Source organism: Calcarisporiella thermophila, assembly GCF_041956535.1.
Source record: "Calcarisporiella thermophila strain CBS 279.70 unplaced genomic scaffold VTP21scaffold_13, whole genome shotgun sequence".
Classification (NCBI taxonomy): Eukaryota; Fungi; Calcarisporiellomycota; class Calcarisporiellomycetes; order Calcarisporiellales; family Calcarisporiellaceae; genus Calcarisporiella; species Calcarisporiella thermophila.
This window is the reverse complement of record NW_027192203.1, coordinates 772,446-795,304: the sequence shown is the minus strand read 5'-3', so window position 1 is coordinate 795,304 and position 22,859 is coordinate 772,446. Positions and strand designations below refer to the sequence as shown.

The 22,859-nt window shown below is 42.0% G+C and overlaps 8 protein-coding genes and 1 non-coding gene across 9 annotated transcripts; 4 read left to right on the top strand and 5 right to left on the bottom strand.

Annotated features, from left to right (window-relative positions):
- Positions 1 to 462: 462 nt before the first annotated feature.
- Positions 463 to 1,684, top strand: VTP21DRAFT_2262 (uncharacterized protein; the record flags this gene model as incomplete). The annotated part of the gene is made up of 2 exons (XM_069392437.1): positions 463 to 746; positions 1,474 to 1,684. The coding sequence occupies 2 exons, from the start codon at positions 463 to 465 to the stop codon at positions 1,682 to 1,684; spliced, it is 495 nt and encodes a 164-aa protein (XP_069250838.1).
- Positions 1,685 to 3,037: 1,353 nt separating this feature from the next.
- On the bottom strand, positions 3,038 to 4,838 carry VTP21DRAFT_2261 (uncharacterized protein; the record flags this gene model as incomplete). The annotated part of the gene is made up of 6 exons (XM_069392436.1): positions 3,038 to 3,150; positions 3,211 to 3,388; positions 3,472 to 3,768; positions 3,851 to 4,276; positions 4,348 to 4,679; positions 4,763 to 4,838. The coding sequence occupies 6 exons, from the start codon at positions 4,836 to 4,838 to the stop codon at positions 3,038 to 3,040; spliced, it is 1,422 nt and encodes a 473-aa protein (XP_069250837.1).
- A 362-nt stretch (positions 4,839 to 5,200) lies between these two features.
- VTP21DRAFT_2260 (uncharacterized protein) lies at positions 5,201 to 5,425 on the top strand (the record flags this gene model as incomplete). Its single annotated transcript, XM_069392435.1, has 1 exon — positions 5,201 to 5,425. The coding sequence occupies one exon, from the start codon at positions 5,201 to 5,203 to the stop codon at positions 5,423 to 5,425; it is 225 nt and encodes a 74-aa protein (XP_069250836.1).
- Positions 5,426 to 5,460: 35 nt separating this feature from the next.
- Positions 5,461 to 6,557, top strand: VTP21DRAFT_2259 (uncharacterized protein; the record flags this gene model as incomplete). The annotated part of the gene is made up of 2 exons (XM_069392433.1): positions 5,461 to 5,607; positions 5,685 to 6,557. 2 exons carry the CDS (start codon positions 5,461 to 5,463, stop codon positions 6,555 to 6,557), a joined length of 1,020 nt encoding a protein of 339 aa, XP_069250835.1.
- Positions 6,558 to 7,586: 1,029 nt separating this feature from the next.
- Positions 7,587 to 8,237, bottom strand: VTP21DRAFT_2258 (uncharacterized protein; the record flags this gene model as incomplete). The annotated part of the gene is made up of 1 exon (XM_069392432.1): positions 7,587 to 8,237. The coding sequence occupies one exon, from the start codon at positions 8,235 to 8,237 to the stop codon at positions 7,587 to 7,589; it is 651 nt and encodes a 216-aa protein (XP_069250834.1).
- Positions 8,238 to 11,832: 3,595 nt separating this feature from the next.
- Positions 11,833 to 14,215, top strand: VTP21DRAFT_2257 (uncharacterized protein; the record flags this gene model as incomplete). The annotated part of the gene is made up of 8 exons (XM_069392431.1): positions 11,833 to 11,836; positions 11,922 to 12,039; positions 12,103 to 12,284; positions 12,346 to 12,734; positions 12,803 to 12,833; positions 12,925 to 13,011; positions 13,078 to 13,193; positions 13,268 to 14,215. 8 exons carry the CDS (start codon positions 11,833 to 11,835, stop codon positions 14,213 to 14,215), a joined length of 1,875 nt encoding a protein of 624 aa, XP_069250833.1.
- Positions 14,216 to 14,703: 488 nt separating this feature from the next.
- Positions 14,704 to 19,039, bottom strand: VTP21DRAFT_2256 (uncharacterized protein; the record flags this gene model as incomplete). Its single annotated transcript, XM_069392430.1, has 6 exons — positions 14,704 to 16,169; positions 16,241 to 16,574; positions 16,632 to 16,694; positions 16,759 to 16,844; positions 16,912 to 17,164; positions 17,258 to 19,039. The coding sequence occupies 6 exons, from the start codon at positions 19,037 to 19,039 to the stop codon at positions 14,704 to 14,706; spliced, it is 3,984 nt and encodes a 1,327-aa protein (XP_069250832.1).
- A 460-nt stretch (positions 19,040 to 19,499) lies between these two features.
- On the bottom strand, positions 19,500 to 20,621 carry VTP21DRAFT_2255 (uncharacterized protein; the record flags this gene model as incomplete). The annotated part of the gene is made up of 1 exon (XM_069392429.1): positions 19,500 to 20,621. The coding sequence occupies one exon, from the start codon at positions 20,619 to 20,621 to the stop codon at positions 19,500 to 19,502; it is 1,122 nt and encodes a 373-aa protein (XP_069250831.1).
- Positions 20,622 to 22,105: 1,484 nt separating this feature from the next.
- Positions 22,106 to 22,178, bottom strand: VTP21DRAFT_t167. Its single transcript has one exon. It is a non-coding gene; the product is annotated as a tRNA-Ser (tRNA).
- Between the last annotated feature and the right edge of the window lie 681 nt (positions 22,179 to 22,859).

The following is a 22,859-nucleotide window of genomic DNA, read 5'->3' as shown; positions in this document are numbered from 1 at the left end:
TGATCGTACGATTTTTTTTTTTGTTTACGTTTTCTTTATTCTTTGTACCAGCTCATTTTATCCAATAAATCGGCCTCATCATCCTGAAGCGTGGACTGCTGACAAAGTCCGCAGTCTATTACCGGTATCCTCTTACTCTTATATTAAATGAATTGAATGGTAAAAATGCGCAAGATGATCGGCTGATTTTGTACTTCAATATATTTTCCGATTTCAAATTTGACTGAGAAAATTGCTCTAGATCTAAAAACTATTTTCAACCTATAGCACTTAAAATGGAAGCATTAATTTTGCCTCGCATTTGATTCAATGTTGCAAATGAAACCCTTAGGTAAGAATTTTTTCAACGAAATTAATCTTCTGATTTATCAAGTCGAATGAGTCACTTGCAGCTGCCATATGCTTTTGAAATATATAAAGTAGGCGATTCACCTGGCAATATTTACAGCATCCAAACTCAATATGAAGCATTTTACGTTTTCATCAGTGCTTTCGACCCTAATATTTGTTGTGAACGCTGGTTATACATCTTATCAAGATACTAACTTCCGTGGTGAGCCATGGAGAAAAGAAGGAAACCATTGTCAAGATTATGAGACGAGCTGGATAGGAAAATCGATAAAATCAGATCCGGGAACAGTGTGCTTCTTATTCACTACTTATGGGTGCAAGGCTGGTACATGTGAAGTTTGTGTAGACGACCAAGGCTGGGCTGATACGGAGAGAGCCGGACTTGGAAATTTCTGGTACTATAGTGCCCGTTGCGAACAGGCAGATCAATTCAAATGTAGTAATGCCAATTGCAAATATAAATAATAGTTTTATAGATTTACCTGATAACAGCTATATAACCGCTTTTTGATTTGTCCTTTGTCTATTCAAATAATAATACTGTATCTTTCACCATTACTATTTTTATCAAATGACCATTCTGATAATAGGCATATATAATTTCCATAGTATCTCATAGAGTATGACAATAAGCGGATTCAGTAATTATTACACGTTTCGTTTCTACGTGCTATTTGACTTTTGTTGTCAATTGTAACTCAACAATTGCGTTTGTATTATTTACTTGATTCCAAGGTCCAGCCTCGTATAAATCTATTTCGAATACGTAGCATATCCAGGTTTGGTAGGTAAGCTGTATATTTCACGCAATATCTGGGGTCTATCTCTCAAATTTTACAAATCTTCTTCACAAATATACAGTATTAAATAGTATAAAAAGAATATTCTTATCTGTATTCATATTTTCTGGGACATATAGTATTATAGTACTGTATAATACAGATACTTTTTTTTATTTCAAAAGTCAGGTTACCCCTAACAAATATAGAGGTTGGATGAGAGATTAAAATGTTCTCGAAATATTTGGACCATAATTCTCGAGAGTGGATTAGGTCATTTTATTTAAATTACAACACAGTCGTTTTTTTTTTAAAAAAAACTTTTGGACAAAAAATGACCTAGGTCTGAGCCCTACGCCGCTTTACTGAAGCTTGCGTTCAACCCTGTTGTGAGGGCATTGCTCTTGCTGTTGGTTCTGCTCATTTTGGATAGTGTAGCGGCAGTTTTGACCAGAGCCTTGGACATTCTGGATCTTGCCTACGCATTTTTGGTTGTTGTCGTTGCGGTATTCAACGCGATCACCCTGGCGGTACTGAGATTCCATGATAGGTAAGTTTTTGTTTGGTTGATTACTTTTGAGTAAAATCGATAAAGTAGTGAAGAGCACGACAGAGGCACAGAAATGGCGCCATATTTATAGATTTTGAATAATGATCCGCACCCATATATTCTCATTTGCATTCACATTCTCACGCCTCTACGGCACTTTTCTGTTTAATGCGCCCTCGTCGCAAAGAACAAAGGGTATTTTCTTGTTTGAAGAAAGAATCCTTAAACCCATGCATGGGAATAATCTTGGTGGAATTGTAATTTCAATTCGGAAAATTCATGGTAGAAAACCGGCCCTAGGAAACATAATAAAAAATGATTCGTGGAATATGAACAACTTCGGAGAATTTCCGTGGGAATGTAGATATGATTTTTGGAAAAAATTTTTGACACCGGCATATGCATTGCTTTAATTCAAGGGTATATAATTTCATCCATAACATATTACCCCTGTATTTCTTCGATACTATCATTTTTCGCCTCGATTAAAAGCCACAACAAAATCCAATACTGAATTTAAAGTTTCAAGAGTTAAACTCTTGCCACGATAATAAGCTTCCCTTGTATGAAATTGTATGTAACTTTATCGGAAAAAAAATAATTGCAAGGATATTTCGAACAAAATCCCAGTTAATATACAAGAAAAAATTCAAAAAAAAAGAAGACAACTGTTTAGATGTGTAGGAGATAATTAACTTCGTAATCTTAAATATCGATATACATACAACAATGCATATACCCGCTGAGAATCCAGGCGTTATACCGGCACAATTGTAACCATTTTTGATTCTCAAAAGAGCATCGGGTAAATGTGACTTATTATCAAGAGTTGCTTTTCACAATACTCCTTATATTAATTCAAGGAGGTGAAGCATGTATAGGATTAAACGAAAGTGAAATGTTACCCTAGTTATAGATGACGAATTCCATATCGCTAGTTGATTAGAATTTTGTATAGTTCAAATTTCAACGTTTATTGGTAAAAACTTAGAGGAATGAAATATATGAATCTACTTATCGGTGTATTATGTTTATTTAGTACACCCTATTGCTTGCTCACTTACGTGCTAGCTGCAAAGTTTTTTCCTTAGAGAAGATCAAATCTCTGGTCATTTCGCCTTCTTTAGTGATTAAATCTCAATGGACAAAATCTCAGTGAAAACCTAGAAATAAAACAACCTAGAATATACAATAAATATAATTTAACGATATAATATTCACTCGAGTTGGTAGCATTTGCAGGATTAAAACTTTTCATAATAGTATTGTATAGAAGCCAGAATGGGATATTTATCAAAATCTGAAAGAGGACTATATGATAAAGGAAAACAGAGATATTTTAAATGATAACAGTAAATTACACGACTTGTTTATCACTGTTTATATCCTTGGTTGATTTATTGGATGTGCCGAATATCTCATCCATCTCTTCGAGAGTGCGGCCCTTAGTTTCGGGAAATAGCAAGTATACTAAAAATAGATCGGTTAGAATAGAGTCCATGGTAATAGCGAGTGAAACCAAGCACGTACTCGAAATAAATGCGATGATGTTCCATACTGCATAGAAGATATAGGTACCCCAACCAATGGCCACCAGCATAGGAGGCGTGAATTGGGCTACAGCAAAATTGAAGATCCAGTTGGAGGCCACTGCGAGAGACATGCCTTTTGCACGTACGCGCAGCGGAAAGATTTCAGGACAATATAACTGCAATCGTGAAAATATTAGCATGGCCATTCATATCGGGACAGCTGACGTGTCCAAATAGGATGATACTCAAGGGTACATACCCAAGCAATACAGGCAAGCGAAGCCGAAGATGTAAAGACGTAAATCATGGTGAATACTATCATGAGGATTGGTGCAGGCTCAATCGTATTCAGTTCCTTGTTGAAGACCCCCATGAGAACAAGCCAGGCAGCCATGAGCAGCGTTCCGATCATAAAGAGAGGACGGCGCCCAGCCCGATCCACAATCAGCGTTGCAAAGAGACCACCAAAAAAGTAGACAAGCGCAGTGAAACCAGCAAACAAAATACTTTGTCGGCCAATCCAGCCGACTCTTACGTACATTTTCGGGGCATAGTACTGAAATGGATCAAGGTGCTCCGCATTAGATACAGTAGCGGAAGCACCCATATGGAAGCAGGGTGTTAATTCATTCACTTACCGTGACAATATTAATGCCCGACAGTTGGTTGAGCCCCATGATGGCGATTCCAATAAGCGATCGTTTACCATATCCCGTAAACATCTCTTTCCACGACGGCTCGCCCAGAGTTTTCTCATAGTCGACTGCCTCTTGAATTTCGGCATATTCGGTCTGAACTCGTGCATCCTTGACGTCCTGACAACCGTACAAATCGGCGAGAACTTTACATGCTACCTCAGTCTTACCCTTAGCAACAAGATGGCGGGGCGACTCTGGCAATACCAACGAGCCTAAGGCGAGAATGAGACCAAACACACACTGGAAAAAGAGGGGACCGCGCCAAGACCAAGAGTTGGTAACATAGGAAAACCCATAATCAATGAAGTTACTGCAAGTGTAGCCGAACATGTTGATGCTCATGCCTAATACGGTGACTCGACCTCTCTAACAAAATGGCGAGACGTAAGAACATACTTTGGTATATATTAAATTGAGGTTCAAAAAACAGGAAATACATTATGTGCGCGACTCAGTTCTGCAGTGTATAAAGTAGTACAGCTACTAAGGAATCCAACGCCAAGTCCAGCAACAATTCGTCCCGCAATTATAGTAGCCACGTTTTCGGAGCCAGTCTGAATCGCTCCCCCCACAATGAACACCATACTTCCCAATAAAATGGTGGGGCGGCGGCCATATTTATCCATAGTCCAGCTAGCAAGGAGCGAGGTTACGAGGCACCCCAGCTCAAACACCCCTACTATCAATCCTTGAATTGTTTCGGAAGGGTAGTCAAATTTCACTAGGAAATCTTCATTGACCAAAATACCGGCCATGACACCCTGGTCGTCTACATTTAAAATGGCATGCAAGATATGAGCACCGTGGAAGGCATCGTGAACAATAATTGCCGGGGAAAGGTAAGATACCTACAGCCAAAAAGCCATTGTCCGAGAGATGCGAACAGCGAAACAGTGTACAATAGTGTTGTCCCTTTCAACCCTAGCATGATGTGGTCATGAAATGGATTTCAACATTCACCGAAGAATCTCGACAGGCTGCAAATGGAAAAGGGGAGAAAACTTCCGCAATGCGTAAGAATGAGCCGTGCCATGTTTGCATCCATATTTATATGAGCGGTTGCACTCAACGAACCCCCTTATCTTTTGTGCAAAGGCAATATACTCCGCCAATGTGGGGTAGAAGTCCAGGCCTATTAGCGGACCCAGGCTTGGGATTGGGCACGTGACTGGTCTGGCGAATTCGGCAAGATCTCATCTACAAACAATGCGGAGGATAAGCTTTTAGCCCTGTCTCACTTCCATCAAGGGCCGTTATCGATGTAAAGAGGTGCCCCGCAGCAAGAAACAGATGACACGTAGCACGAGCGCCTGTGCTCTTGTGACGGGTGTGGAAGGCTCTCGTCACCCCTCGTCTCCGCAAGCAGCTCTCCGCGCCCCTTGGCCCCATCAAGGACCAAGCGGCCCGCTTCTTTGGAATTCCAAGCGCGATCGGGAATTCCGAAGACGAGATTGGACGGGGCTATTTCAGCCGAGCGGCCCTTCGCCTCGCCCCAAGCTTTCCTTCGCCCGCTAAGTAGCCGAGGACCTTCTCCCGTCAACCCCCGCACAATGGCCTTGGAAACCGTGAATACCTGCCTCGCAGCGTCCTGGACAAAGCCTGGCCGCATCGAAGTGACTGAAAAGAAGCTTCGCCCCCTTAGGCCCGGAGAGATCCTGATCCAGATAGAGGCCTCGGGCTTGTGTGGAACCGACTTGGTGAGCTGATAATCCTTCCACGCCGCTATGCTTGCCTCGCCTTTCTAACAAGCACGCCCGTGCTCTCTTCTGCATAGCATATCTGTAAAGGAGAAACGCCTCATGCTCGACTCAATTCTACCATTGGGCATGAATTCGCTGGCAAAGTCGTCGCGATTCATCCAGAAACAGCGACAAACATCCCCTTGAATGCTCGTGTGGCCATTGACCCTAATTTGCCTTGCCATGCTTGTACATTCTGCCGGAACGCTCGGCCTCATCTCTGTACGACCCCCACTGCTCTTGGCGTCACGCAAGATGGAGGCATGGCCGAGTACGCTATTGTCCCTATCACGGCGACCTACCTTGTGCCCGATCATCTTCCTCCAGAAGCAGCATGTCTTGCTGAGCCACTTTCCTGCGTCGTGCATGCGGTTGAAGTTAGCAACCTGCGTGTGGGGGATGAGGTACTCATCTTCGGTTGCGGGCCAATTGGCATCATGACCATTGCGCTTTGCATCAGCAGTGGCGCACGCGTTACTGTTGTCGAACCGAATGCCGACCGTCGACAGCTTGCCATGCATTCATTCGGAGCGGCAGCAAGTTTCGATCCTTCCGACTTGTCCTCTCTTTCGATGCAATTCGATGTGGTCTTCGAGTGTGTGGGCCGAACAAACACCATGGAAGCTTCTGTAGATTGCGCCAAGCCTGGAGGCACCATTGTCTGGGTTGGGGTTGCGAAGCCAGATGCCAAGGTCTCGCTTTCTCCCTTCAATGTATACCGCCGCGAGCTCACCATTAAATCTACCTACACCAACCCGCATGCCATGGAGCGTGCTATACGTATTCTAGCCAATGGTACCTTGCGCTGGGACCAAATAGTTACACACTCGTTCCCCTTGAAAGACTTTGAACATGCGTGGGATACTTTCCTTACGGGCAAGGGGTTGAAAGTATGCATTAAGCCATGAATAGAATAACTTTAACTGCCGTTGTTTGTGCTAGTACATATAAACCAGGTCATTCTACCATATATAAGTTGTTATTCGAAGGCACAAAGCAATTGTGATTGAATCATAACCATTCAACTGGTGAAAAATTTGGACTATTTTGTTAAAAATCTCACGGGATATATTAAACAATTGCTTTGCAACCATATCTACGCAAACAGGACTGAGAGCAACAGTGTGGACCGCGTTCGAGACGCGACTTCCATACAGGAGAATACATCCAAATGTATTTGGCATTTTCAGCCCAAAATATAATTCTTACTACGATGTATTCTATAATGAAAATATGTGTGTTTGCCCTCATCAAGTGTGATAGATTTAAATTCCTCATCGGGGGCATTGGAGCTCTCGATTCACCCAACTGAATGGGCTACTTTTCTATGTGTCCCTTTGTATCCTTTTAGGAATGTAAGAAGCGTTGAAGCAAACATTCGATTCTATACAATAGCTCGTATTCTATCCGCAAACGCTGGATTTTGGTTCTAAATCTATATAGTTAGAGCATGCATTTGCTAAAGAAGCTGCATCCAACCCTGCGCGGTTATATGACATTAGCACTATGGAACAAAATGTCCATCTTAGATAATTCTCAAGTTCACCCTCGAATTAATTATTTAAGCGATTAGCAGATCTAGGATGCTGTCACATTCATCCAGTCAATCAAAGGTCAAGCGACGATATTACCAGTTGCGAAAAACAAACCTGATCAACCCAAAGAGAGGATAGTTACTATCTCCCGAGCAAGCCCGGCCACGAACTCTAAAATTCATCGGACGAGTACAATCAAGAACTAAAGCGGATGTCATGGTTAGTTGAATACCTTTTTTTTTTTGCTTTGTCTTTGTAGAATTTAATCGATTTCACCCGACGAATCAACATTTCCTAATGTGAGCACTGCCATACAATTAGTGTCTTTCTTCGGCCTCTATCTAGTTCTAGAGAATGTATTCATATACAATAATACACAGTATTTCAAGCATTCACTGTCATTTAATAACTTATAATTTGTCCGTGCTGTTGCAGTTTCAAAGCCGCTTGCTCACTATGTCTTGAACAGATCTTATTGATACGATGACATCCGTCAGGACATTGGAATCCAGGTTGGAACTGCCATTGAAATAAAGGATCGGTGACATTAGTCAAAATGTTTTGCACCAGTTTGGTGCGAGTTGGTAGCAAAAACGATTGTTGGTTGACCTCCTCTGCACTTATCGTGATTTGCTGCCAGTTATAATTTATCAATGTTCTCATGTCCGTGGCAATAACCACCTCTTCGAAACCAGCCCATCGAATTGCAGCCATGCACATAGGACAAGGTTCAGCCGTAGTGTAGAGTGTCAATCCTTGGCCTAATTTCTGACCACGGCCCGGATATTTTTTTGCCAATTTTTGGATGGCATTCATTTCTCCATGCTGCGTAGGATCGTCACTGGCTCGATTCGCCCCATCAATGACAAAAACCCCCTCGGTACTCTCTGTATGATTGACTATAGCAGCTCCGAAAGGATATATTGGACAAGGTGTATCATTTAAAGCTATCGTCGCGTCTACAGCCTTTTGCATCCAGTGGTTTCGAGCGGACAAAGGAACTGCTAACGCAAGTGTTAACAATGGGATTAGAACAGCGGCCAAAAGAACCATTCTTTAAAAATGTATACTAAGCGTTTATAACTATCCTATTAATATCACTATTATATAAACCGTTATTAAAAATGGTGGAATAATCCTAACGAGAAATTCTGTGACGGATTAACTCAAATGAAACTACTCTTTGTTACGGTAGCGATATACGAAACTTTTTGGTAAAAAGTCCTAGAAAAAAATATTTTTTGTCTATTTTAATTTCCTGTATTGCCTTACATTGTGCATAAAGCAACTGAATTATCCTTACTTTTCCATTTCACTCACGAGTTTTCAGCTCCCTAGCGATTGCACTCTCTCTATTACTTGACTACTAAGGATTTTTCACTATATGAGTACCCTTTGACCACCATTGAATAAATGCATTACAATGAGATAAAGTGAAAAACAATTCGATTCTAATGAAAAGAAAATTTCTACTTATTTAGCGTATTTGTAAGTATCTGTTTTTAATAAATATCATACTTAATATTATTATATTTTGACAAACAAACGTTAAGCGAAACAATCGAAAGCTGGAGGTATCAAGTGCGATGCTTAAAAGTAGGGCTTGGTTGCTTCGTGCGAAAATAATTTAATCTGACTAACTGTAAACTGGAAAGGATATTTGGCGTCTTCCTCCTTTTCTTCCCCACCCCAAAGATTTGAACCGAAGTGGTAATACCTCGAACTAAATTCATGTAGCAATCAAAGCTATCGCAAGATCAGGAGTGCGCAGACGCCTTCATTTCAAGCTTCCAATAAATTTTGGGGCGAGTCTGGCCTTCATATCCAAAAAGAGAAATTGGGCCACAGTTTCTCATATTCTAGAAAATAACAATGAGTGATATCAATATTTAATCCTATTCGAGATTAATTTAAATTGCTCCTCGCCTACCAATAGCATTCTTGATAGTATCTACTAATACTGGGAAAGACACTAGTTATGCCTTTGGATGACTCAACAAAATGCTTCTAGGAAATGCTTTCTTTGGAAGCTACATGTTAGGCTGTAAGATAGTTAGTAGCCATTTATTAAAGTTGGATGCGTGGTGATTTTTTTATGACTCTACGAAGCTATGACCTACTTACGCAAATAAGCGTTCGATGTCTGTGATTTCGCGATGAGCTCCGAGCCTGTGAATGCGTGAACTGCGCGCATTTTCTATATAAAAATAACGAATTATAGTTCTCTCCGAGCCTGTACCTGCCTCGGGCATCTTCGGCAGCCGCCTGTATGTAAAATCAATATAATTAAAAAAAAATCTCACGGTAAATTCTTCCCTGGGAACATCTAGAAGCGCCCTGTATCCAAGGATTGGGTATTAATAAAACGAATATACAAGGGTAACCTTCCATATTTTCGTTAGCTTAGCTCCTGAATTTCCTAGGGGATTTTTTTTCCCATGATAAGCGAGAGTATACTAGTTCAAGCACACTTTGTATTCAAAATGTTTTGCACGTTGAAACGTTTCTAATAATGGATTAACATATTGAATACCACTGAAAAGAATATTTGTATGGTTTGGTTGAAGCACGTCGATATTCCCCTGAAGAGCTCTCTGCTTATTATCGTGTCCAAAACGGAGATACAAACTTCTGACATTGATAGCATTGGACCGTCGCTTAAGATTTACATTCTTAATACGGTTGATTTGCTATTTGAGGAAGAATCAAATTCAGAGAATGACGGACATTAAAGTCTTGTGCGAGCGATTATCGCATTACCAATGCTCTTTGCCTCTATTCTATTGATGCATATCCTATGCTTGTAATTTCACGGATTAGAGTTAATGGTGCGGTCCAAACAAGGAAACAACCCTACCACCTCATATTCGAATCCTATAGGTGTACTAATTGTCCTCTCTCCACAACCTTGTTAAATGAATCATGAATTATAAGTCATTCTACGGATACTAAGCCGGAAAAGTTCTTTGCATTCTCCTATTCGCTGCACACCACTACAAGACAACTTGAGCTATATTTTAGTTTATCCTCCAGAACCTGCTGCCTGAGTCAAGTTCTATAGAATGGATTATGAAAAGCATAATCGCTTGCTTCTATAAAAAGAAAAACCAATGGGTAACAAGTAGATTATGTTCTCGATGTTTGATGAATGCTAGAATTCACTCCGCCTTTCGCTTAAGAGCTTGTAAACTCAGTTTTACGCTAATTAGGAAGCTTCCATTCAGGGTGAGGTAAATCCTCGTTGGCGTCCAGACTTTAAGGGCCAGGGACAAAAAAAAAGAGAGATTTCAAAGAACTAACTCGGAGTTACATATTCTTTTCCCATACAAGCTCGAGCCTTTTTAGATTGCACATTCTTTGCTAAAAATATCAAGGTACCGATGGATATCTCGAGTGTATAAAAAGGCGGGCGAGTACGAGGGGTAAGAACAAAAATTAAACCCATCGAGTTCATTTCAATACTAAAAATGAGATTCTTCATTGTCTTGCTTCTTATCGCTCTCGTCTTGAACGTGGCCTCTGCCGATTGCACCAAGGACCAAACTCAACGCTGCTGCATGCTCCGCTGCCTTTACCCCTATTGCGAGGATAACTCATGCCACTGCGGCAACGCCAAATTGAGCAAGAAACAATGCAAGGTGTCATATCAGTAAAACTTGCTCGCAAGCATTAGATCTTTTTTAAAAAATACATGTTTGATTTTGCTCACGATTGTAATAAACTCTGCAAAATGTTCAAGTAATAATATGTGTTCAAAGTTTGCTCTTGGGAAAAGCCCATCAGATTTGGGAAATGTTAAACCTATACAAAGGTATCAAGTCTGTCGCCCAATCTCATTTGTAAATTTTACAGAATTTGTGCTCTGCGCCCACAAAATTTTCACACTCGTAGAGAGTAGGCGATGTTACCTTTTGGGCATGCACGAGTGAAGTCCTTCGAATAAAACCTAGCAACCTCAATTCTGAGCATCAGATAAAGCTGAAAAAAAGTCTTGCTTTCTCTCTCAATTGATAAGCGCCAAAAAACGATAACTATGGATTAGTTTCGATAAAGCCCTTCTGAAACCATCCCTGTTCTGATTGATAATATAGATGCAAACGGTATATGTTTATATTATATATTACAAGATTGGATTGTAGTACACTGATCTTAAAATGATAAATATTTAATGGTTATGTACAAACAATATACTTTCATTGAACTGTAGGGCTTTGTATAACTCGCAAAGTGTAAGTAATTCTACCTGACTTGCTTTGAAATCCCTTGAAAATTGATTAATTGCATATTCATGGCAACAGATGCTAAGGGGGCAATTTCTAGCTGTATCTCACAGTGCTGACAGCTGGCCGGTGCATTTATAATTTATATATATAGTATAAAGAACAGCAGACAAATAGGCCAAGGTTTCAAATCAGTAAAATCTTCAGGAATCAAAGTTAAAAATTGTTACTACCCAATGTATCACATGTGATTTCTTCCGAGGAATCAGCGGCTATATCAACCCATCAACATAATCTGCTCGAACAAGGTTTGTCTTCATTGACTTATTTGTGTATATCGGTGTTGTTGAGCAACTCACTGTTTTCTATTTCATTTTCTTTCTCACTTCCTCTTTATTTTTTCTAGACTCGACTGATTACTTGTTGAAATGGGTAAGTATGATTTTTTTTTGTCTATGGGCAAAAGAACAAAACATTTAATGATATCTCCCTTTCCCACTCATTCGACTGCATGTAGTTGACCAGGCCGCGCTCGCGGTTGCTGCACTGACTGCAGCGGGCATGTACGCAGACTCCAAACTCTTTCTTTCATCGGATCTAAGGCAACTGCGCGGCTTGATAATTGGCGCATATCTGTATGAGCATTTTCCTATATCCTATTATTCTAAGAAATTAAAATAACAATGACGAATGATTAGGATTGCTAAGTGCCGTCGTGAAGATACGTTTAATTTTTGCAACCGTTTCTTGGAGCAAGTTAAAGCTACTCCCGATAGAGTGTATCTGCTCTACCAGGACAAAACTTATACTTTCAAGGATATTGATCAGCAATCGAATCAATTGGGCCATTTTCTTCTCTCCAAGGGAATAAAGCGAGGAGGTGATGGCTTAACTGTTCTGATTATCTCTCACTGAACTAACATGTCCTTACATTCATTCAGATATCGTTGCAATATACATGCAGAATAAACCCGAATTCATAATTTCGTGGCTAGCTATCAACAAGATAGGAGCATCTGCCGCTTTCATTAACTATAATCTGAATGACAAACCACTTCTCCACTCACTTTCGACTTGCAGCCCCCGTATATTACTTATTGATCCTGAGATCCCCCAAAACATCGCTGAGAATTTGGCCCCAATTACCGAAGAGCTCAAGATTGAAATTATTAGCTATGGTGAAGACCAGCTACCATTCTGTAGAGCCTTAACCAGCCACGAATTAAGTCAATATCCTACATCATCAACACCCCGTAAGTTACGATTGGGTGCTCTTCATGACGCCACTATGGTATTAATCTACACAAGTGGGACGACGGGTTTGCCAAAAGTAAGTGGAATTCCTCCATCCCCCCTTCCAATAGTATAAATTAAAGAATTTCACCGGTTCAATCTTAGCCTGCGATTTTGCAACCTGGTCGCATAACGCGTAAGTTGTCACCATATCATTTAACCTGAAATAGAGAGCCATTTGAAAGTATAGCAGAAACCCACAAACTTTGCTAAACTCTACTGCATAGTCGCTGCTGGCATGTGGAAGACCCTCTTTAATATTCGAAAGGAGGATAGGATGTATTGCTGCTTGCCACTTTATCATGGTGCTGCAGGTAATTTTGGGGTATTTTAGCTAGTACTTGGTCCACCTAAGCCCATCAACGCGTGTATCTTTTAAGCTATCCTACTAGTGTTTCAATCCTGGATCACGGGAGCCTCGGTGGCTCTGAGCCAGAAGTTTTCGGCCACGAATTTTTGGCACGAAATAATCAAATACGATTGTAATATCTTTCAGGTAGTACTCCCGCTAAGTCTCGGAGTTTCTCTTCAGTCTTCTTGAACTTATGTTTTTAATTTCGCTGGATTTAGTATATTGGAGAGATTTGCCGATACCTTCTAAATACACCACCTAACCCCAGCGTTGAAAAAGGCCACCGCATTCGACTTGCGATGGGCAACGGCATGCGTCCCGATATCTGGGAAAAGTTCAGGGAACGCTTTAATATACCAGTTATCGGTGAATACTTTGCTGCCACTGAGGGCATCACGTCGCTTTTCAACGTCAATACCGGTCCTCTAGGGGCCGGTGCGGTGGGTCATCGTGGTACAATAGCGCGATTAGTCGAAACAGGTTTACAGTTGATCAAAATTGACCCAGTAACTGAGGAGCCACTACGCGACCATCGAGGGTTTTGCATTCCTGCTGGGGTCAATGAACCTGGCGAGCTTATTCAGCAAATTGTTCCCGATCACCCATTTCGAAATTTCAGAGGCTATCACAAGAATCCCGAGGCAACGAAGAAGAAGATTCTCCAGAACGTGTTTAAAAAGGGGGATAGCTACTTCCGTTTCAATGACTTGTTGAGGCGGGACGAGAATGGCTATTATTGGTTTTGCGATCGATTAGGGGATACATTCCGCTGGAAGTCCGAAAATGTAAGCACCATGGAAGTGGCGGATGTCTTAGCAGGATTTCCAAGTATTGAGGAGGCGAATGTATATGGAGTGGAAGTCCCAGGTCATGACGGTCGGTGCGGGATGTCCGTTATCAAGGTCAGGGGGGAAAAGATAGATTTCAAAGAATTAGCCATCTATTTGAAGAAAAAGCTACCGGGGTACGCGATTCCACAGTTCATTCGACCTGTCTCCTCGATAGAGCTGACAGGAACCTTTAAGCAGCGCAAGGTTGAATATCGGAATGAAGGGATTAATGTTAACAAAGTGAAAGATCCTTTATACTGGCTACGTGGAGATGAATATATCCCATTCAAGCGAGACGACTACGAAGCCATTCTACGGGGAAGCGTGCGATTGTGAATAGCTTGATTTTGGAGATCTCTCCAGCCAATTTATATTACGAGTGCTCTCTGATCTATCTTATTGTTTTCATTGAATTATAATGTGATATAGAGTTAGCAGAATTATATTAAATGTCTTTCATATTACATTACATTTGTCTTGCTTTAAGGTTACCAAGCCACTTTTTCAAGACATCAGTTCGTGGAGTAATTCAGTTCGATAAAAATAGCTAAAGTTATTGGGCTAGTACATGAACTCTTTGGCCAAGTGTTTTACTCTCAACGATAATGGTAATGATATAGCGGATGACACCCATAAGCTTTAAATGGGATGGAATTATTTTAATTATTTTTGAAAACAATAACCAAGTTCCTAAAAGAAAAAAGGAAAAAAATATGAACAAAAAATAAATGCTGTAGAAAGAGAATAAAAAATCGAAGTAATTAATACACACACATAAAGAATGAAAAATAAAAAAATATAGAATAATAATAGGGAACACATTACTAGCTCTCCGATAATGCAGTCAAATCTCTTAGGAAGGCCGGATCTACAGTTGGATGAAGCAATGCATCAAGCACCAGCGCTCGGTGCGGCTCCAGGAATCCACCCTCCTCTTTGTGATGGCGTCGTAATGCAAAAAGGATTTCCACAGAGCGCCGGCAGGCAGCCATTAGGTTGGGGTTGGCCAGGCAGCCCAAAGCAACGCAGAGTCGAAGCAATACGCCGACGAGTCCTGGTTTCCGCACCATGCGTGAGCCTAGACTTTGCATAGCAACAGGGTTGTCGTTAATCTGTAGTGAGGGCACACCACCGGGTGCCGGTGTCGAAGTAGAGGTAGGGGGAGTTGGGGATCTATCCCTGTTGTATTGGGGATTGGCGCTATTCATTAGAGCGGGCGTGGAAGGTGTAGATAGCTTGGTCATTGTGTGAGGAGACGGTGTTGGAGTAAGCTGAGGCAGGGCAGGCTGCGGAGGCGAAAGCGAGACCTCGGGCAACTCGACCATGTTGTACAGGCACATCAGCAGTGTCTCCAAGTGGGCCAGCATGGTGGAAGTCATCATGGCTGGGTGTACGAGTCGTCCCGAGGGGAAGAATTCACTCAACAGGGTGCTTAGGACTGCATCAACCAGCGCCTCCAACCTGGACATATCGATTTGAGCAAGTAGGCAGCGGTTTTCGTGGTTGATGGACAATTTGACAAAAGCCTCGAGAGCAACGAAGCTATAGTGCGAGTTCCGTGCTCCAAGCATGTCGTGTATCACCGCCACTATGATGTTGGCGACCTCTAGCGAGTGGAGCAAGGTGTTCGAGGCGATATTGGACAAGATAACAAGCACGCTCTTCCTCATTTCAAGCACATCGAGTGCGCGAGCACGCTTTCGCTTTCGACGCCGACTACAATTGCTTCCCACTTCGGCATCGTCCCCCACTTCCTCTGCCATCTCGTCGTCCTGCTCCTCGTCATCATACTCCTCATCCTTTGCCTCGAGAGCATCCCCGTTCGATTTCCCATCGTCGATCGGAATCGAAAGCGCCTCTATCAATCTATCCAAGAATTTTCTATGTCTCCCAAGATAGGACTGATTGTCAGGCATAAATGAGAGATTCCGTAATATATTCATGGCACACACTGCTCGATCTCGTAGCGATAGCCATCGCTCAGAGCCGGTGCGTTCTTCTGGTACTTGCAGCGTTTGCTGCTCCTCTAAAGAGAATTCAACCAGCTCGGAATAGGAAGGAATCGTTTTCTCAAATGGATATTTGAACTTTTTGGTTGATAAACGGCCCATGGCCGATGCATAATCCCCAATGATATCCAGAAGAGCGTCTAATAAACTGCCGCAACGACTGATTGGAAGCAAAATATTGCGCGCGCTGGTAAGTACGGTGAGGGTGTTCAGAGCCGTGGCCATCTCCATTTTCATACCGGATTTAATCGACATTGTAATTGCATGGATATCAACAGCACCTAATTTGAACATTTTCATGTTGAGGTTCAATATATGAGAGTAAATATGCAAGATAAATCGAGTTACTCACCCAAATCATTGATGCTAGGAAACTGTGGTTTTAAATCAAATTTCTCAAAGTATTTAACATCAATGCCGCCGTACGTCTCAATCACACGAGTTTTTGGCACATAGGGTTTTTTGCGTGGTGTAGCGCTACTGTTAGATGTGACGTCCTCCTTGAGAGCAGGACTTGGGATGGTAGTTTTAGGTAGAGCGGGAACTTGCACAGGCGAGCTTGAAATTCCAGGCTGCTGTTGGTTCGGGACAACCCCAGCTGGAGCAGCATGATTATGGGGCGGTGACATGGTTGACTTTGTGACCTGATGAGTAGATGAGCGGCGAGAAGGTGAAAGAGCGGGACTCTGATTAGACTGGGTTTGAGATGAGGTACGCCTCACTGGTAACGCTTGGGGGTTTACCATTCTTTGGTTCATGAGTGAAGACGGCGGGGACATTGCCATAGAAAGGCCATGCATTTGTGGCTAAATAAAATTGAATTATGTATTATATACTCAGGAAGCATCCGTCAAAAAAAAAGTAGCTTACTTGTAATTGATTCGATACCACAGAATTATTTGTCATAGGAAAGCCAGTAGTGGGAAGAGAAGGTACGCCAGCTAGATTCATATTAGCTATTCAAAAAAAGTGATCTATGAGCCTCCTTATGAAATATAGACTTTGATAATATCAAATATGTACCTGCATCGGCATTTGCCAGATAATTGGTTTGAGGGACAACCGTGGGCCCTAAATGAGTGCTAGTAGCTACTGGTTGAGATTCCGTAGGCTGCTCTATTGACTGCTGCTTCTTCTCGCCTGCTGGGAAATGAGCCTCCTCAAATGGTAATAGAATGTTCTGGTAGTGTTTTCGCAGACTCTGAATTGGATTGGCAGTCATACTTGCGATACCAGTCAATTCTGCAACCTGTCGCCATGCTCTTTCTCTTGTCACCTATATTGATAGGAAAAAAAAAATAGAATAAGCGAAAATGGAACCCATCTAGTAGCTTATAAAATTAACTAAACACCATAAAATCATACAAACCTTTTCGTAACCGCCCATCCTAGTCACAGCAAGATAGACTAAATAGAGGTTTACAGGCTGTTTACCCATGTTGGGAATTCGAAGTGTGATATTCTTAGATGCAAGGAAATCGCGTAGAGATTTAACAAATTGCTCCTGCGTGAGATGAGCGGCCGGATGGTCGTACGCCTTCTGTAATGGCAATTTCTCGTTAAGCACATTGAGTTGCTGGATATCTCGTGCCGTTGGAGCGGTTGTTTGCATAGCATTTAGCTGAGCCGTCGCTTGCAATAGCTGTTGTTGCTGCTGTTGCTGTAGGGCTGCTATTGCTGCGTTCCCCATAGGAAATCCAGCCTGCTGAAATGGAGTTGAGTTAGGGAGCATTGTTCCGGCTTTGCTTGGAGTGACTTGGCCCGACACCTGCGCTGGCATTCTTCCAAGAGTCATCTGCTGAAGCTGTGCTTGCTGCTGCATAACTGACTGCGACTGTCCGATAGATAACAGAGTGTGTCGTGCCTGCTCTAAATTTTGAAGGAGTTGTTGCTTGCGCGTTGGTGGCAGCGTTTGATCCTTCTTTACCATCTCAATATTCTGCTGGATCTGCTTGTACTGGCTAATTTGGAGGGCAGTGAAGCTCATTCTCGGTAGCGCAGGTTGCACTGCAGCCTTGTTTCCCGATGCTAGCTGAGCAAGATGCTGAGCAGCTACAGGCATTGCTTGGCTCCCTAGGCCGGCCATTATTGCCTGCGCCTGTGCTTGCACTTGTGCCTGCGCCTGCGGTGTTGGAGAGGCTTGGGGTTGCTGTTGCATTGGACCATTGGTATTTTCGCCGGCCAACTGCTGAGTAGCATAGATACCAGCTGCACCTCCTGGCATGGACATGAAATTTCCCCATCCCATCATCCCAGCCGCGCGATTACCTTGGAGCGGATTGGTTGGCTGCATCATCCCAACATTTGGCGATGCGTGCGCTGCAGCATTGCTTATGCTCGGAGAACCTGACGATGAAATTGCTCGGGCAATTGTGTGAGTTGATTGGGCAGATGAGATTGAAGCTGTAGCATTGTTCGTGGCAGATTGGCCGAAGGCAGATGAATTAGGTTGGGAATTAACATCGATCGTTTGCTGCTGCTGTGTTTGTTGATGTTGCGCCGAGGTGACCAGCGATTGTTGTTGTTGTGGCTGAAACTGCTTCTGCTGCTGCTGTTGATTTTCCTGCTTCGATGAATTATTAGTGTCTTCGGTCTCACCCATAGCGTTGGGAAAGGGTGAGCTATTTTTTGATGAGGAGGTGGCACTAGGATTGTACATGTTCCCGATATTAGTAAAATTAAGATCAAAGCCTCCATTACCAAGTGCATTAAGCCATTCTGGGTTGAATTCTTCACCACCAGAAGGATTAAAGGCCATCGACTGTTGCTGCTCCTGCTGCTGCTGTTGATTGAGTAAGAATGAGGCCATCTGAGAAGGTTGCAAAGGCTGATCCTGAGCTTGCTGAAGCTGATTTGGCGTAGAATTATCTGCCATTGGGGTCTGTTGCTGTTGCTGCGGCGATATTGTTTGTTGGTGGGGAGCTGCCTGTTGGTTCTGTTGCATCCCGATCGGTAACCCTTGGCCCCATTGAGAAGATTGTGATGCAAGGATGGATCGCGCCTGGAATTCAGACCACACAGATGGATCTACATAGTTTCCGTTAAAGGCGAGGAAGGAAGCATCTATGGCTTTGTTCCCGGACGATCCAGAGTCCTGAGAACTTGACATCGCAGGGAAACCGGTCTGCTGGCTGCCGTCCGGCTGCTGCATATTATGTTGGCCGGAGTAGATCGGGTGGAACGATCGTTGAAGATCTGAACGATGAACCTGCGTTGATCAAAGAATAATAGTGAAAAGTTTATAGCGCAAATATCGCGTCTCGTGTCGCGTGTAATATATTTTTATTTTAGACCACGCAACAAAGTATAAAAAAACACGTTGACGGAGAGTACCAAGCAACAAGAAGGATAAAACATGTTAAACGAAAAAAATCAACAGTCGTTACGTCATCAATTTGAATCTTAAAAAATTTGTAAAATTACATAAAGAGAATTTATTTACAGGCAAGTCCAACGATATTAAATCCAAAAGATGCAATAAGTCAAAAGGCGACCAGCAATATTTGAGAGGATTATGAAGCAAAAAGAAAGGAAGGGTGAAAGGAGGAGGTGTATAAAATAAATAAATAGAATAAGTTTTTTCTATAAACATTTCTTTCATAATTTTAGGTTCATCTAGATTTCCCCTCTTCTTTAATATGATCCTCTAGCAATTCGGTTCCTTCTTTTTCACGTTCACGATGTTCCTCCTGTACACCACGTTCTTTCCAATCTTCCCAATCTTTCCATTTTTGCATGTCTACTTCACCCGGCTTATCCTGCTCTCGAACGTTATGGATTCGGGCATCCGATTCCTTGCATTTTTTCAGGTCCTTCAACGAAGCCCGTGGGATGCGCCGAAAAAACGCCAACGCTCGCTGTGTACTTCCAGCTTGTAAGTGACCTTTAGCCAAGATTTGATAGGTGATTTCGTTTGGCCGTATTAATTCACTCCCAGTCTCCAGTTCGCGTAAAATACGTTCGGCCCTTTCAAAATCCCCAGCACGCACGCATGCTCCAATGACCACATTCATGGTGATGATACTCGGCGGTATGCGCGCATATTTTGTCATTTCCTGGTATGTGCGTGATACAGCGTCAAGATTACCTTCAGCAGCAAACGCCTGCATCAACGCAGTAAAAGTTAATGCGTTAGGCCGAAGACCCCGCGCAAGTACTTCATCCCAAAGCCGCCGAGCGGCAGCACTGTTTTCGGAACGCGCCGCAATCGTCATAAGGGTATTGAATGTAACTATATCTGGATGAACACCCTCCCGCACCATCTCTTCATATACTCTCTGAGCATCTCTCAATCTCCATCTACTTTCTCGTCTCGGAACTGTCCCAGTCAAGTGGATAAGAATATTGTATTCTTTTACCATGAGTTGCATTCCAAGCGACTTCATGTCGCTAACCACACATAATAAGCGCTGGAGCGCTTCAGGGCATCGTTTCACCCCTGAAATAACCATGATCCAATGATGATAGATCCTCCTTGTAAGTGTGCGGAGCTGGTTATGATCAGCAAGCTTTACATACGCAGACCATGCCTCCTCAAAGTCGTTGCGTGAGAGAGCACGTAAAAACAACGCTTTCGGATGGGCTCGTGTACGATTCAATGGTATTCTGTGTAGGTGGGTATTGTTGGGGCGCGTGGAAGGATCCAGATTAGCTTTTCGCAGCAACAGATTATTTAGGGTATTATCTAGTCGCATCTCCCACGAATGCTGACATTTCTTTTTAGAACTGGCCATAGATCGTGTTGTTTGTGCGAGTGTATGTACAGGTAATGGAGTCGCTAATGCAAGTTTGGATAGAGGGGATAGAAGAAATTTTCTCTGGAGCGATGATAGTCTGAGCGACATCACATCAGAGGAGGGAGGAGAAGACCAGTCGCCGTGATAGTTGAGTTGTCTGATGGAAGCTAGCGTTTGATAATGTTGATCAATAATACACCGATGATCTTAAACGCGCATTATAGTTCCCAAGTATTTCGTGTTTACACTCGCTTAAACTTACTCAAATTGTGACTTGTTTTCAAATCGATCCAGACTAGGGCCCAATAAATATGAAGGAATGCATACATCCAGCCTAAATAATGTTAATTTATTTCTATAGAGAGCGTAGGAAAAAGGATACAACTATTCGTGCTAATCTCTGTCCTTATCATAGATGTCTATTATCCTTCCTATTTTATGAATATCGTGATTTTACTACCTTCTACCCGGAAATAGTGTGCTTGGAAGATAGAAGAATGTATAAAACGAACTTTAAAATGGAAGAGAGCCACAGATGCAAATACTGTAAAATATCAAAATAAATGTGAATACCAGCAATGTCCAATTCAGATCAGTTATGCTTGGAGAAGGGTATCATGCTATTATCTCTTCTAGATCTCGTAGCCAATTTCCATGAAGCTTTGTTAATATACTACTCCATTTGGATGATATTAACCTGTTCATTCAACAGAGGTTGTATTTCAGTTGAATGTTTAGTGCTTTCAAATAAAGTGGCATCTTTCTAAGTGAATATTTTCACAGGTATGCTATATTTGACAATGGAGGCAGAGATCAGCATAAAGCAATGGGACGAATTGAACAACAGTCACTCTTTCTATAGAAAACAAGGTACAATTCACTGTCTAATAAGTACCAGATGGTGAAGTTTTTCATAAGCACCTAGATTCTGGCAAAATTCTGTCAATTGCGCTTTTTTTTAAACAAAGAACCTTTATCGAAAAGTCTCCTATACAAGTTAAAGGCAGGGTAGACTTCTACGTCAAAATCACCCAGGTAATGCTCCTGACCAGCCTTGTATAGAGGAATTGCTCGTACCGAGAAGGATAGAGAATAAGAAGAAGTATATATGGAAGAATTTCATTGACGCATATTTACTGCATTTCGGAGAAGTTATGACGAAGTAGTTTTTAGCTCGATTCTTAGAGTATGTCCCGGTCACATCTCTAGTACTGGATTTTTTTTTTTTTGATCAATCAATGGAAACTTTTATTTAATTTCCATATATTACATGAGGTTAATGTCAATGGACTCAACATAACGGGATATAGGTTCTTGATCGATAGGCGTTCAATCGATATGCGTGTATTGTAGTTGTCGTGAATAACATGTACGTGAAACCGATGTAATCTTTGTACTTATCGTAGGAGCGATCTTTTCAATAATGAAGACTCAATTTCTGATCAAGTGGACAGCAGCCACAAACTAAGAGTAAGTGCTGGTGGGGGAAGTGGGATTCGAACCCACGCCGTTCTCATCGGCATACCAGGGATAGTCCACTACGCTAACCCTCCCCAACATCTCTAGCACTGGTGCCGTCACCGGGAATCGAACCCAGCACACAATGGTCTGTCAATTGCGCTTTTTTTTTGGGATTTATGGATCTTTATTGAAAAGTATCCTTTTAGGTTAGTATAGTGCCTTGTCAGGAGAAATGCTCTCAAAAAAAAATTGTCAGGAGAAATACATGTAAATAGTGGTTGATCGTATAAATAACATCCTATTTTTCAAGGACGGTATTATACAAGAGAGGAAAAGAATATGGACTAATATAGAAAGAAAAAAAAAGAAAAACTAGAATGCGGGTGGTAGGGTATTCGGCAAGGTCGTATTGGAGCTAAGTGTTTTGGTTGAAGGATATTTCGTCTCCTTGGACTTGTATCCAACTTTCCTTACACCAAAGCTCTTGGAAATCTTCTTTCTTATCCTTTATGGACGCTGACCACCATTTGGATCTCACGATTTTTTGCATTTCGTGACCTAGTTGTTCAGCGAGCGCTATTTCGCTTGGTTGGGCGTTATCCATTATTATCGATAATCTTGACCGATAGATGATCCAAATTGCTGCATCAGTCTGTCAATTGCGCGATATCTTTTTTTTTTATCAATGCCGAGTCTTTATTGTATAGGAAGACTCTAAAATACAATTGTTACATTATTATAAGCAATAAAGTGAAAGGGAAGCCAAAGTTAAAG